Below are 16,076 nucleotides of genomic sequence, written 5' to 3' on the forward strand. Positions count from 1 at the left end.
CCTGAGGCAGCTGAAGAAATTCAACCTGCCAACACGGACGATGATGCAATTCTACACTGCAATCATCGAGTCCATCCTCACCTCCTCCATCACCGTGTGGTACGCTGGAGCCACTATCAGGGACAAACAGAGACTGCAGCGTGTTGTGCGCTCTGCTGAGAAGGTGATTAGCTGCAGACTCCCATCTCTGCAGGACCTGTGCACCTCCAGGACACTGGGGCGTGCAGCTCGGATCTCAGCTGACCCTTCTCACCCTGGACACAGTCTGTTTGACCTGCTCCCCTCAGGCAGGAGGCTCCGGTCCATTCGCACCAGAACCTCTCGCCATAAGAACAGTTTCTTCCCCTCTGCTGTCGGACACATGAACAATAACCGTATGACTGTTCCCACCACTAACACATGACCCTACGCTGTGTTCACTGCATCATTCCATGTTTGGCACTGATCACCACCTGCACTCATGTATATATCATGTATATATCTATCCACTTAGCACTTTTAATTCTTATTCTTATTTTTATATTTTTATGACAGTATGTTTGCACTGAAGCACCGCAGCAATTTCCTAATGTTGTAAACCTGCTCAACATTTGGCAATAAAACCCTTTCTGATTCTGATTCTGATTCTGAATTATAAATATGCATATAAATATGCTACGATGAGATAGCTGACTTCATCTAACTAGCAAATGTTCTCCAGGCTACGTTGGTGATGCAGTTTTTTTTTTAAATGATATTTTTAAAAAAATACCATTTATTTATGTATGATATTTTTGTCATGCGATTTTAAAGCCGGTCCTACAACCGCATCCAAGAATAACATGCAGCTTATCTCAGAACTGTCGGTGAAAATTATTCTTGGAGCTAGGTTTAATTGAGCTGCATTTTAAAGAGGTGCAATTTCACAATTTGTGTATATTTTCTAAGTTCACTATTTTGTCATGTGTTGAGAAAAACACAGATTTAAAAATTACATGGTCTAATATTTACATTTGGCATATAACTGCAACATGCTTTTTTTCATTTTCCTTTTTTATAAAGACTCGAAATTCAAAATTTCAGACTTGTGACTTTACTTGGACTTTTACTTGAGACTTGCATATATATATATATATATATATATATATATATATATATATATATATATATATATATATATATATATATATATATATATATATATATATATATATATATATATGTACAAGTTATATCACATGTACAAGTTATCTTTTCCTTTAACTGCATCCTGTGACAGCAGCACACAGAGAGCTTCTCTCTGTAAATGTTCTACTTCACAGTCGTCTGTGTCAGATACATGCAGACTGCTGTCATGCTCTGTACTGTTAGTGACCGCTTTGCAGATAATACTCACACCTGTTTATTTCAGGTTTCCATGACAATGTTGATACAAATTGTTTAAGTGGTTGTGTTATTAGTTTGTGGATAATCTCATACAGGAAACGAAAATCAAACAAAATGTTTCAATGTAAAAAGATTTTATTTCTACCTTATTAATGATCAGAAAAATATACATGAAATACATTCAAATGTATTCACTGCCTATGATATAATTCTTATTTATATAATGTACGAGATCTTTGGACAAACACAGTTAAAGTATTTGTTGGTGCCCATATCAGTATTTACTTGTGAAACACTGCAAACACTGACTTTAAGTTGTGCTGTCAGATACTAAAGATCACATATTTCACACTTTGTTCTCACTGCTATTGGAACATGTTAGATACATTCAAGGTTTATTACAAAATCTTTATGAAAAAACTGAATATAAAGAGCATGAATATTAATACCTAATACACCTGCATTTGTTTGATACTAAAAGAGAGCAATATGTCTATATGATATTATGATGTAATATTGTAACTGCACATAAAGCTGAGCATGTCTGATATTTGGGCAGCAGAGGAGCAAGAGTGGCTTCATAAAAAGCTTCTTCTTGGCTTTGCTGCTACAGCTCTCCTCACTGACCTGTAAGACAAGCACAAAAAGACAAAGTGATTTCCAACATGTAAAGATATTATGAGCTGAAGACATTTAATATTGTGAAGAATAAATCAGCCTGCATGGCAGCAGAATTACTGAGAGAGCTTCCTGATGTGACTTCAGAATAAACTGCTGCATCAGCTGCAGGACTTGATTTTCCTGTGAATGAAGAGAAGATAATTGAGAACAATAATATCATTAACCAGGAGGAAACTGGATGTGTCCACTAATGCAAAGATAAAAAGTATGATCGATTTTATTAACCATGTAATGAGTACTTACGCATACATAAATATAAACTGTAAAATAAACAGATTTACATTTTAAGAGCAGATAAACATGTTGAACAATATTCAGTGGAGATGATGGCAGACTTTGCTCACCTTTGATTTTCTTGGGGTTATGGAAAAATTCTAGCTTATCCTCACATTTGGATTTATGTGTTTAGAATCTCACTGTAGGATTTGGTATAACCTTTTTGTATGCTTAGATAAAGTGTGTGTGTGTGTGTGTGTGTGTGTGTGTCAGTATGACCTCGTAAAAAAACTGCTTAGCTTTGCTTAATGATGTTTCACTATGTTATCTGCTAACTGTCTATAACTGTCAGATGTCTATTAATTTCACTGTGTGTTATACTTGTATAACTATGCATGTGACAAATAAAGAACCTTGAACCTTGAACTGTTAGGGCGTAGAAGGATGAAACTCCCAAGATGACAGGTGCCAGGAGCTTCCTGGGAAAAGACAGTGGGAGTTGCTATCTGCCCAGCAACAGCCCGTGGGACAGAAACCTGTTGTAACTAAAAGATACAGAGAGTTGTGTGTGTGTGTGTGTGTGTGTGTGTGTGTGTGGGGGGGGGGGGGGGGGGGGGGGGGGGGGGGTATAAAAGAGGAGCTGAGACGTCCCAGGGGCAGAGCTGGGATGACTGTGAACTGTAATGTTTGATGTGTGTGTTGGCTCTCCTGCGCGCAGTAATAAATAGTTTGACCACAGCTCTTTCCGTGTTGCAGACTTTATTTACAAAATTCCACAACAAGCTTGGCATCATGAACAGGATGCTCCGAGTGTGGGCGCTGAGGAACGACCCCAAAGACGGCTGATCATGCCGAGGGAAAGAGTCAATCCTCGGTCCCACCAAAGCTTCAAAATGGGGGAGCTGTGGGGCGAGTCCTCAGCGACACACCGAGATCATCCAAAAGAATCTGCACCGGTGAGCTGTGTCCAGCCTATAGTATTTTGTGTATATATATATAAGTCACTTAAGTTCTCTGTTTGGTCAGGCCCAAGGATGGGTGAGACGGGGTGCTCCTCCGTGATATTTCACGGGGAAGTTCTAGGCCTAGCCTCGCTAAGGACGCTTAAGCCAGTAACATGGGATCCGGATCCTCCGAGACAGTCGGCACAGCTGAGTTAAGGGCCGGGGCGTGGACTGTCACACACGCTCCACCGGGTGGCCAAGGAAAGAACTAAATCTTTGACTCGATGATAAATAAAATGTAGAAGGCATGAAGTAAGTTGTGAGAAAGAAAAAGAAATGTTGACAAAGAAAGGGGCTAAATTGGCTGGTGTGCTAAGGATGAATGATGAAAAGAGATGTGTTATGGAGGAAGCAGAGAGACGCGAGAGAAAAGCAGCTTTTAAGGAGATGCCTTTTTGGGGAGAAAAAGGAAATGGATAGGAGACAGGCCCTGTTAAGTCTGCAGCTCCACTACACACACATACAAGCCATGATTCACTACCTTGTTTTTTTTTATGTCATTTTGCAGAAGCAGCAATGATAGCCACTCCGATCTGGAGTCCCGTCCTCCCCGGCAACCAAAACCACCGCGGCAAGAATAACAGCTCCAGAACTGAGCGTGGTCCCTCCAAAAACAAGCCCAACTGCTGTTGTGTAACCACCAAAGACCCCCACCTCAACCTCACCCCAAGGAGGAGAACACATATGCCATGAAAATGCTGAACAACCGTCTCTGGCCAGCTTTATACGCCTGCAAACAGCGCAGAGGTGAACCAGCTGATGCCAATAGATTTTACAGCCAGAGAGGGGAGGCGCAAAGAAAACAAAAAAAGGGAAAACAAAGTGCTGACCCCCACCACGTGCTGAGAGGAAGCACAGGCCAACGAGAGAGGAGGGGAAGAGGCAGAGGACGGCGAGGTGGGGTCAGGGCCAGGGTGTGGGTGCCTGAAGGTGGCCGAGGAAAGTGCTACAGCTGTGGAAAGGAGGGACATTTTAGGAGAGACTGTCCTCATCACAAACCCCTAGCCAAAGGACTGAAGGTGGAAGGGAGGAAGGGACTCTGGATTGAGCTGTAGGCTGTGGTTTGCCCACGTCACCATTAAAAAACAGCAAGGTGAAACAATGCGCACACACAAATAAGCAGAGAGTGTATTAACCTACAAATGCAGTTTCGAAAAAAAAAGGTGAGAAAGGAGGAGAGAGGGAGAAAGCTGACACAGAACCCGTGTCAGCGCCCCTCCCGCCTCTGTATAACACAGCACACAACACATCATTTTCCTGTTCACGCACCTCTACCCTTTTTTTCTGTGCTCATGCCCCATCACAGAAAGCCGAAGCTGACCTGGACTCCTGCTCTCCCCTCGACCCCCTTTGACGTGACCCTGACCCACCGCTGCAGCAGCTGGACCCACCACAACAACCCGAAAACCCCAACAGAGCTGCAGGAGGGGCACCTCACCCAGCGGAGACGGAGGGCGCTGAACCCAAGGCCTCCTCTCACTACACGGGAGGAGATCCCCAGACAGGCCTCAGCTGAAAGAGCTGTGACGTCAAGCCCAAAAGAGAGGCAGAGCATCAGAATGCTGACCTCTGCAACGCTGCATTAACACTATACAAGGCCGTGGCAAACCAGCATGGGGTGGCGTGGCAGGAGCAGAAGGAGCAATCGAGGTCAAAAGCCACTGCAGAAGAGACAAAACGCAGATCAAGATGCATGTTTCACCTGCAGCCAGAATGGACACTGGAGAAAGGACTGCCCCAATCTGGGTCAGAACCAGGGTGGACGGTGCAGTGACCAGCAGCAGCAGTGGTCGTAAGCAAACTGAAAGGAGGAGGGCAGGACCCCAGGGGGCGCTTCAGGCCGTGGTTTGCCCAAGACATCAGAACAGGGAAGTGATGCAAAAACACGAACACACACACACACACTGACTCAGGATGAAGTGATGCGCACACACACACACACATGCTGATGCAATGAAGAATGCTTTGCTAACAAGTACTCATGCTGATACGCAAAATGCTCCACACATACACATTGAACGCATTTCATGCAATCCAAAGGGCGCATATGTACATTTAAGCTTATAAATCTCTGCCTATGCATGGAATGTCTGTGTGTGGTGAGAAGGTGGAATTTCTTGTAGACTCCGGAGCCACTCTGTGTTATGTTCTCACCCTCCCTGAAATTCCAGCCAACGTTAGAAGGTACTCCCACTCTGTCTCTGCAACAGGGCATGTTCAAAGGGAAAATTTCACCATTCCCCTGTCCTGTATTGACGGACAGGGCCAAAAGTTAAAACAGTTTTCCATGGTCAGACTCATGTCCAGTAAATTTACTTAATGTGTAAATTAAACATAAATTTGATCTCCTGCCATGATGGCATTACAATCACACAGTCAGAATGTGACTATGCAATGGTTAAATACAGCCCTGTGACCCCTGCCTTCGTGTATGCATGGAAGCTGGGGGCAGGGCCACTCACTGAAAGTTTTTGTTTGTTTGTTTGTTTGTTGTTTTTGTTTTTGCTTTTTTATAAACAGCACGTGACTGCATGCCTCCAGATGCCTGTTTTGGCTGCTGACAGCCTGCACTGCACTTCTCACTGTGCTTCGCAGGGCCCTGATGTGAGACATGAGAAGGAGTGGTACAGAGTTGAAAATGATAAACTAACAGTGAAATGCTTATTTTAGAGCTTTACATTTGCTGCGCTTGCGATTTCACTCACTAAAGAACAAAAGGTTGTTTATAATGGATGCATCCACCCCACACATTTCCCCTGCTAGGTCCACTGACTACAGGTGGGAAGACCTGGGCAGATCTGTACACAATTGTAACAGATCTTGCGATTGCCAGGTCAGGGAGGACCCAAAAGTGTTGTTCTCCCTAAAAATTGAATGCTTATAAAACAGTTATGTCTATTGTTATACTGTTCACTATGTTCACTCAGTTGAACTGGTGGATCCCACTGTTGATCCTTATTTAGTGCAGGCCACCCCGTGCAGACTCCTCTTATCCACTGCTCACAGAGGTGCCCGATGGCCTGTCAAGTCTAAATATGATGTGGGACTGATTAAAGATTGCAGACCAGCTATTATCATCTTGTCCTGTCAACTTAGTGGGATGAGAATTGATATGTAAATTAGTTGATTGTTATTAGATCAGGGAAAGATCATTTGATTGTAACACAAGTGAGTAGAATGTTGCAAAGGGTTAAATGTGTTTCCTGTTTCTGATGTATGTGAAGCTTGCACCTAGACATAAACACACACCTGAACTTGCTTTGTCAAGTCAAATACGTGACAGCATCTCACATATTTTTATTTTAAAAGCTAAATAACATGATTGGGTCTGTGACTAAACTGAGTGCAACAGTACAGACCTGGGGAAGAAACTCACATTCCAGTGATGAAACATTGCAATGAGGTGTTTAGTAAGCATCTGACACTAAACATTAGTGTTTTGTGAACTGTGCAGCTGCTAACAAAAAAAAAATCCTCTCTGTATTTAGCAGGTGGAACCCAGACTCTCCAGAACTGCTGGATATCTCGGAGCACTTGTGGGCAACCAGTGAATATGATGTGGGGGAAATGAATGGGGGTAGTGACTCTTAAGTCTGAGACAGAGTGATATTATACCCCTTATGTCAAACCGAGTGATTTATGGTCCCAATAAATTATCCGTGAGCTCAGGGGTAATAAAGGAAGTAATAAAAATATGATATTCATAAAAATATTATATAAATAAAATTATGATATTAACAGAGGTGGGTCGAGTATCCAAAAATTGTACTCAAGTAAGAGTAGCATTACTTTAAAATATTATTACTCAAGTAAAAGTGAAAAGTAGTCTTCAAAAATGTTACTCAAGTAAGAGTAAAAAAGTACTTGGTGAAAAGACTACTCAAGTAGCGAGTAACTGTTTGAAATGTCTGATTTATTTTATAAATAAATGCTATCAGACAAACAAAAATAAATAAATATACAAATTTTAGTATTTTTAAAAGGAATATATGTAAAAAGATCAAGAAAATTTTTTCCAGATTTCAGTTTTTCACAACATCAAGCTTTTTTCACCAATACCTACAGTAAATAATATAAATATATAAACAGTGCAAACAATTTCCAGTGACAAGATATGCTGTAAACTTTATATTCATTTTTGCTCCAAATGACACAGCAGCCTCAGAGAAAACATTACAACGAGGCAACTTTAACATATGTACATACAAGGCAGCTCAGTTTACCATAAATTGTATGGGTGTACATTTATTTCTGCATATTTAGCAAAAATGTGCCATTTCTTCACTTAGTGAAGTGATGGTTAAGCTTCAGCAGCAGTTTGCTCTCAAGGTTCTTGCTGTGAAGTTGTAACTGTTCAGCAGTGAACAGGAGTCCTGCATGACTGAGAAGTCCTTCACAAGCTACAGATGCAGGAAGAGCTGTATTGATTTTGATCAACAGCTTCTTGATGTGAGGAACGCCATGCAATAGATCCACACCTCCAGTGAATGGACATGAAAGGTACCTCTCCAGTTCCCCTGCTTCTGGCTTTCCTGACCCCATGGATCCATCATCTTAGTCGGTTAGGCTGCTGTTTGTGCTGGCATCATCCAGCTCTGAGTCTAGGTAATGTCTGATGAAGTTGAGACCTGTAGAAAGATGTATGGTTTTCAAAAGAATTAGGTCTGGTCATTATAGTGCTGTATACACTGCTAAGCTGCAGATGTTTAGCAAGAAGATTTGATCACACTGGAGATGTTTTTTACTAACTCTTGTAGAAAAACAAAATCCTGTCATTCATATCCCGCACAAACAGTTTGCAATGAATTCCAGATTAAGTTCAAAATAAGAATGCATGCAAGGCTAAGCAGTGCTAGCCAATAGATCCTCCTGTTTGGCTGTTACTCTGGGAAAAGATGAGAAAGACATTGATGGAAGCCGTGACTGGAGCTGCGATGTAGCCTATATAATATTTATATTGTACGAACATGATAATTATGTATATTGTAATAACGTGATATTATATTGTTCAAACGTGAAAGGTATATTGTACTAACATGATAGTATATTGTACAAACATGAAAAGTATATTGTTAGAACTTTTCACTTTTCTATTTTTCTTTTGGCTGGGTGGCAGCTCTACGCTTCTGTATCCGAGGCTTTGCAATGTGGCCTCACAAAATTGTGACGACTACAACAACCATGAAAAGAGTTGGATGGACATTGCTGCTCAATTGCAGCTGCCTGGTCAATGTTTTCCATTAGTAATTTAGCAAAGTTGATGGTGTGTGTGTGTGTGTCTGTAAGACAGAGAGAGGGAGAGCGAGAGACAGATTTTGTATGATAAGCTTCATGTTATGGACGCACAGTTTGAGCACTCAGGTCGCATCAGAGCATCAGGCCGTATAGTGTGAGACCCTGCATCGTGACCTATGAATTTCTAACCCCTGCGATTCAATTGTACAGTTTGAGCAGGAGCTGAATAACGTGACTGAAAAAAATCGCACAGTGTTTGCCCAGCTTAATGCAGACTGTTTAAACTAAACAAGCTGCTTTTTCACATAATAAATCCTGCTAGCCGCAGTATTGCCTTCTGTTTTAACAGTTAAAGCAGTAGAGACGAGCTGTTTGCATGCGCGTGGAACTGTTAGCTTATAGCTCACGCTAGCTAACCAGCGAGCAGTTAAAAGGACAGCCGAAGCTGCACAAAAACCCCACAAATTTGTCTCACTACAACGTAGCGCCGAAAATATGACTCGCAGCTCGAGCTCAACACAGCTGCTGTAACATAAGACTGACATCCAGCTAACTACAGCTAAAAAGATATTTAGAGAAAACTTACCGCTTCCTCAGGTTACATGAGTTGAGTTGTTTCACGCTGAAAAGTTGTTGTTTTGGCTCTCACTGAAGACACCGACACTGAAGACATAGCTGTTCTTTTGTACTGCTTTTATGCGAAACATTCTTTGTATATGAGGCCAAGGGTGTTCATCCTTTTCAGCTCTAGCGTAGACAATTGGCTCTGCCATGTTTTCATGTTTCTTCTTTGAAACGTTTGGGCTGCACTGCCCGGCACAGTTTCAAACTGGTCATGTGACTGCATAGCCACATCTGATTGGTAAAAAAGTTACCGGAAACTCCACTGGCGGCATGTTATCTAATGTGTTAAACTAATCATTTTTTTAAAAGTAACGAGTCGAATTTTGCAAATGTAGCGGAGTAAAAGTACCGTTTCTTCTTCACAAATGTACTCAAGTAAAAGTAAAAAGTATCGTGCAAAAAAGGTACTTTAAAAGTAAATTTTTTTCAAAAACGTACTCAAGTAAATGTAACGGAGTAAATGTAACTCGTTACTACCCACCTCTGGATATTAATATAATTATGATATTCAGCAAATTATGATATTCAGCAAATTATGGTAGTTCATAACTCATTATTTCCAAAAAAATAAAAAAAATAATTTGATTATTAAAAAATAAAGCTTTTATATCAAATAGCATTCTTTAATTTTAAGCCATTAAAAAGTTTTTTACTTTTTATGCTTAAAAAACGCCATCTGGTGGTGGGTCAGTGCATGTGCACGCGCGTGCGCGCCCCGCGCCTGTGTGTCTGTGCGCGCCCATGCACGCGCCTGTGTCAGGGTCCGTGCTTGTGTGTGTGTGTGTGAAAATGTCTTAAACCAGAGTAAAAGTGCTTAGTTAAACTTGTGCTTTTGTAACGTTCAGTATAGGGCTGCCAAGATTAGTCGACTAGTCACAATTACGTCGACTATCAAAATCGCCGACGACTGATTTAATAGTCGACGCGTCGTTTGAAGCTTTGTAAGATCACAAAAGACGCAGGAATAAGTAGTAGGATTTAAGAGTGTAATAACGGACTGAAACAGAAGATGGCAGCACTGTATGTACAAGGATGCCAGCTGCCGTTAAACCCAGAAGAAGAAGAAGCTGTGTCCCAGAATTCATAGCGCAGCCCAGCTCAGTTTCCAACAATGGCGGCAGCTAGTTAGTTTTAATATTACTCTTATTATTCTTTCTGGGTCACAAAATAAACATTTAACATATTTTCAGGCAAGAATGTAACTGTGTAAACCTCAAATATCTGCTCAGTTTATCAAGACACCACATATTTTCAAAAGCGCTCCGACGTCTGTTACCCGCTAGCTCAATAGCTAGCCGGGGGCAAAGCTCACTAGAGCCGGTGAGAACCCCGGACTCCGGGCAAATCGTTTTCAAACCTACCGCCGTCTTTCGCTACTCAGGTTAAACATATTTAAGTCACTTAGATAACTTAAAATGTTATTGTTTGGCTTTTTTTTTAGGATTTTATTTATTCCTGAGTAAATCGGTTTGGCTGAGATTAAAGTTATAGTTTTTACACAGCTGAATAAACGTCAAGCAGACAACTGATTATCAGAAGTGTGAGATGCTCGAGAATATACTCCGGTGTCCCGTTATATTTTAGATAGCAAGGAGTTTATTAAACTCACCGAAACAATCTGCAAATTTCATTAAAATTTAATAAACTATCATCTTGTCTTTATTTTTAGTTAGCACATACCTTAAACACTTAAAGCTGTAAGCTAATGATAGTTATATAAGAGCAGATGTATGCCGGTGCAATAAGCTGTACATTTTACGTCCAATGGATGCATGATCTGATTAGTCGACTAATTGCAAAAATAATCGGTGACTATCAAAACAATCGTTTGTGGCAGCCCTAGTTCAGTATGCCGGGAGATACAGGTTGCATGCCTTGTTGGAAAACTTTATTTCAATTTATTTGCATTTGTTTAATCCGAACAAGGAGATTTAGAATCAAAGTCCGAGTCGCAAAAAACTCTCACGATCCCCAAAAAACTACCCCAAGCATAAGCGCACTGCGGCTCCCAGCAAAAACCTCCTGAAAAATCCTCCGTCTTTCTCCAAAAAATGCACAACAACAAAAAAAACCTAGAATAACTCGATAGGCACTCCCACTCTATTCCCAAAACCCTTAAAAAATCCTTAGTCTTTTTTCTCAAATTCAGCGCACCGCGGCTCCCACCCAACCCTTAGGCAAACAAGCAGGAAACCTCCTGAAAAAAACCTCCGTGTTTTTATCCAAATACGCGCAACAAAAAACTCCTAGAATAACTTGTTAGGGAACCCTCTATTCCCAAAACCTTATATTCGATAACAGGCAATACTCCTGAAAAAAATCCTTAGTCTTTTTTCTTCAAACCAGCCCTCTTACTAGCTCCGTCCCAAATTCAGCGCACAGCCTAAGTTCTCCGTCCCTCTTACTCGCACCAAGCCACAGCCAGCGCACAATTTTTTCCCCTTGTTACTCGCTCTGTATCTGCTCCTTAATGATTCTGGCTCTTCGTTCAAAGAGGGAGACCAACTCCGCCTCCGAGGCGTGCCTAACTTCGCCCCGCTGCCAATCACATAACAAGTGGGCGGCTACCCTGGTTAGCCAATCGGATACAGGTCTGATTTACCTTATCTGCGATAGGTGCAATCTCTTGCTCTCGTTCAGGATAAATAATCTAACTTTCCAGCTTAAATTTAACTCTTTTTTTTCTCCCAGAAAAAAAAAGACTTTTCTCTCTTTTTCTTAAAACAACATGGACACCAGACCTGCCAACCTCACTGTGGTCTCTCAGACCCCAGTAACTAGCTACAGAGCCTCCGCCATGCCAACAGAACTCACACAATTGCATCTTTGTAGGGTTCAGCCAGCCCATGCTAATCCAATGGAGGAGAGATTCCATCTCAGCTCCGGCGGGTTTTGGGGCTACGCCTTTAGCCTTAGAGAGCTAAAAGCAGGTGAAAGTTTTGGCCCGCTAACACCACGGATCGCCTTTACTTCCTCTGACTGGGCTGTTTTGACCCTCATCGTCACCCCAGAAGTTCAGAAGAGCCTGCGGCAAACGAGTTCGCAGCAACCGCGAACCAGGGACCAGCAGACGCAGACGCATCCGGCTTTCAAAGAGGCCCACGCATTTCCGACATTCAACCAGCAACACCATCAGCACCGACCTTTAAACATGGTGAGAAAAACAGTCACATACACGCAGTGGGAGACTAAAAGCACGCCATTTTGTCGGTGGTTTTGTAGAGCCAGTCGGCATCATCATACAACCGATGATGCTCACACGGAAGAGTTTGTGTTGGACTTTTCAAACACCCAGTCTGGTGTTTTCAACACCATGCTTCGAATTCCCACTCAGGACTGGTTGAAGATGGTGGGCGAAAAGAGTGGGAAAATATTAGAGCTTTTTAAGCTGAGTAAAACTACAATTGAACTGGTCCTAGTTGGAAAAACGCCGCCACGTTCTACATAGCACCGCCCCTCATCCGGCCCCTTTACCCCTCCCCCACCCCCGCCTCCTCCTCTCCCAGTCCTTTTAAAAACCACAACGTTCGTTTCTTCTCCACATCATCTAAACAATCATGACTCACCATAGCTTCGGAGCCCCCTCTGCTGCATCTTCAGCTGATTCTACTCCACCACCGAGTCCACCGATGGCTCTGGCTACCCCACCTCAGAGCCTGCATCTGGCCTCAACGTCTCCGGCCACTATGCTTCCAGATACTCCGCCACCGCCCTCATCCCCTCAAGGCTGGAACTCACCCAGCCATCTGCAACTCGCCGCTCTCGGTTGGCAATCCCCAGACCAGACCCCCCGGCAACACTTCAGTCTCCGGTGCCTCGCTCTGGGCTTTGGGCGACCCTGTATGCCGGGCCCTTTTCCGAGAGCCTGAAGACATCGATCCCCACCCCGGCAAGAGCCGCGGACAGCCTTCGGCCATGGACAACGACAAGGCGGCGAGTCTGCTCCCCACCACTGTTTTTTAACTTACAAAATTAACTGTCAAGTACCTTATTAACTCGCTAATCCAGAAACACTGGCAAGAAGTCTGTCAAGGATGTGAGGTCTCCCACCCCTCGCAGAGACGACATTCTTGTCTTTTCCCGCTGGAAAAATATTACTTTTTCAGGTACTATGATGAACTCTGCAAAAGATTATGGAATGGGCATTTCACCAACACATTATTGCAAAGTTTGCGGTTAGAGGGTTTTTCACCACCAGCGGCTCAAGTCAGAGGCGTTGCCCAGGCATATCTGTTTGAACTCAGAGACGCCCGCGACATTGAGGCCACGCTGCAAGAAACTGACGCCTGCGTCACTGAGGTGACCAGGACTGTAATTCATAAAGTGCTCGACGAGAATTACACATTGTGGCTCTCCTAGTAATTGTTTTTCCTCCCTTCCCTATTATTTTCTCAATGTTTTTTTTTTTTTCTTACTTTTTAGCTTTGTTGTTGTTTTTTTATTGTTTGTTTGTTTTCTTACTTTTCAGCTTTGTTTTTACCCGTTCAAATGCATTGGTTTTTTTTTTCATTACATCAAAATAAAAAACTGTTTTGGAAAACCGTTACATCAAATAAAACCTATCAGTGAGAATAATTACCAATGTATATTTTGCATTTAAATTTTAAATTTTGTGCACTCACTTGTCTTCCTAATGACTTTGAGCTGAATCACGGATGTGACATTGGTGAAATCACCTTCTGCTGGACCTGAAATAATAATCTTATTGACTTTCATGTTAAACACAGTTATTGTATAATCATTCAGCTTCCACAAGCTTTATATTAATGAAAGTGTATACTTTACCATTTTCAGTGTTTTCACATCTTCTGACTGTCTCATAGACACAAAGATCACCTGCAGGTCAGAGAAAATCAGTCAGCTCATGTCTGTGAACCTAATTTAAAAACAAATATTATTGAATAACATTTATATGAAAAGCTGCAGCAGATTTACTAAGTATAGTCTTGTTGCAAATAGCATCAGAATATTTGAAACTACATGAAAAACTAACCATGAAGAAGAGGGGAGTACACTTGCTGCTGAACGTCATCCTGATTTAGAGTCTGCTCATTAGCAGCACCTTTATTAAAAATGTAATATAAGACTGATGGAAGTGGGCCAGGTGTTCCACGTCGCCGGGGCTCCGGCACCCGCCCCCGGTCCAGGAGGGACGTACCACATCCCGGTAAGATGTCAAGGGGGTATACGCCACACTTTGGTGGACACGGGCTGCATGCAGACCCTGGTTCACCAAATTCTGGTTCGGCCAGGGCATTGCTGGAGGCAGAGTGGGTGGAGGTGAAATGTGTGCACGGGGATATTCACAAGTATCCGGTAGTGTCGCTGCTGTTAAAATTTAGGGGCAAAACACTTAGAGTAAAGGCGGCGGTCAGTCCGCGCCTGTCACATCCCCTAATTTTGGGCACAAATTGGCCGGGGTTTCACAGATTCCTGGGGCAATACGTGGAGATGCAATCGCAACCTATAAATTGATGTAATGTCTGCAGTGACGCGGGGTCGACCGACACTGACTCTGGGGGGAAGGAGGCGGCGGGGACCTCTACAGAGGCCCAACTGCCTCCCGTTATAGACTCCATGGAAGATTTTCCACTATAGCAGTCTTGGGACGACACCCTAGGCTCAGCCTACGACCAGGTGATAGATATTGATGGCCCCACTTCCGATTACGGAATGATCGGCTTTATTGAGTGAGTCACAACACTCGCACGAATGAAATCCCTACCCAGTTGTTGGTGTCGCAAAGCTGCCAGGAAACGATTTTCCAGGAGGCTCATTCAAACCCCATGGCAAGGCATTTAGGATGCCTTGCTATGCCTTGCTATCGCCTTGTGTTGGTCCTGGTGGATTATGCAATACAATACCTGGAAGCAGTGCTGCTGCGCACCATTTCGGCGAAAAGTGTGGCGCAGGCACTGTTTCAGGTTCAAGGTTCAAGGTTCTTTATTTGTCACATGCCTAGTTATACAAGTATAACACACAGTGAAATGTAGCCTGACACGCTCCTCGACATGTGCAAAAATGGGGGGGGGGGGGGGTAGAGGAAGAACATATACATATATATATATATATATATATATAGCAGCTGGATAGCGTAGTGGTTAAACTACACGCCTTTGGAACAGAGGATCGCAAGTTCGATTCCTGCCTGGGGCGTCTGTATCCAGTAAGGGTCCTAAGGCTAGACCCCCTATGCTAAACAAGCCTACCGCAGACATGAGCGAGACAGATAAATATGAAGGCATGCCGGCTCGGACGTCGCCCGGATCAACAAGGTCCGCGTCAGGTGTTGAGGAACCAGGGCACCCTGACGAAAAGTGGGCTACTGGAACAAGAAGGCATCGGTGGGCAAGGGACGAAAACAGGGCGTTGTTGGAATGCTATTACGCAAGTAACCCCGGCGGAAGGGGCTACATGAATAGGATGAGGGACCTATGGATTCTTCGATACCCAACATCCACAATGACGGCGAAACAACTAGTAGCTCAGTGTTCCAACATTCGAAAGAAGGGAATGCTCTCACAGCTAGAGATTGACGAGGTACAACACAAATGCTACGGCAAGGAGGAGTCAGGACGCCAGGTCAGGGGGGAGATATCATCACCCCCACCCGAGATTGGGTACATAGCCCCAAGTGCGATAGGAGAAGGATCGTTGAGTGCGAGAGGAGCTGACCTGAAAAATAGGATCATGGCCAAGCTTGAAACCTGGATCCCCCGTAGCCGGTTACCAAGATTACGTGAAGTACCCTCAGAAGGTCTGCTAGATGATGTTAATGCAGCACTACGGGCAATACCTACAACCACGATTACCGACACTAACAAGCTGATCTACAATACGGCAGCAGTGATCAGTGAGATGCTTGGCTACAAGTTGAACAGCCACAAGGGGCAGTACCCTCCATGGAGAAGGAGGCTAGAGGGCAAGATCAAAGTAGCACGGAGGGAGGTT

The 16,076-nt window shown here is 43.2% G+C and overlaps 1 protein-coding gene across 1 annotated transcript in view; it reads right to left on the minus strand.

Moving 5' to 3' along the window:
* Nucleotides 1–1,984: 1,984 nt before the first annotated feature.
* Nucleotides 1,985–16,076, minus strand: part of LOC146636223 (basement membrane-specific heparan sulfate proteoglycan core protein-like) — a 41,124-nt gene continuing 27,032 nt past the window's right edge. Inside the window, exons 17-20 of the mRNA XM_085350301.1 lie at nt 13,911–13,961; nt 13,748–13,813; nt 2,104–2,166; nt 1,985–1,992 (exon numbers count right to left, since the gene is read on the minus strand). Coding sequence (XP_085206427.1) covers nt 1,985–1,992; nt 2,104–2,166; nt 13,748–13,813; nt 13,911–13,961 — 188 coding nt within the window. The remainder of the gene's footprint in view (nt 1,993–2,103; nt 2,167–13,747; nt 13,814–13,910; nt 13,962–16,076) is intronic.

Source organism: Diplotaxodon limnothrissa, linkage group LG3 (assembly GCF_057381915.1).
Source record: "Diplotaxodon limnothrissa isolate DT_005_m linkage group LG3, D_limnothrissa_male_GT1.1, whole genome shotgun sequence".
Classification (NCBI taxonomy): Eukaryota; Metazoa; Chordata; class Actinopteri; order Cichliformes; family Cichlidae; genus Diplotaxodon; species Diplotaxodon limnothrissa.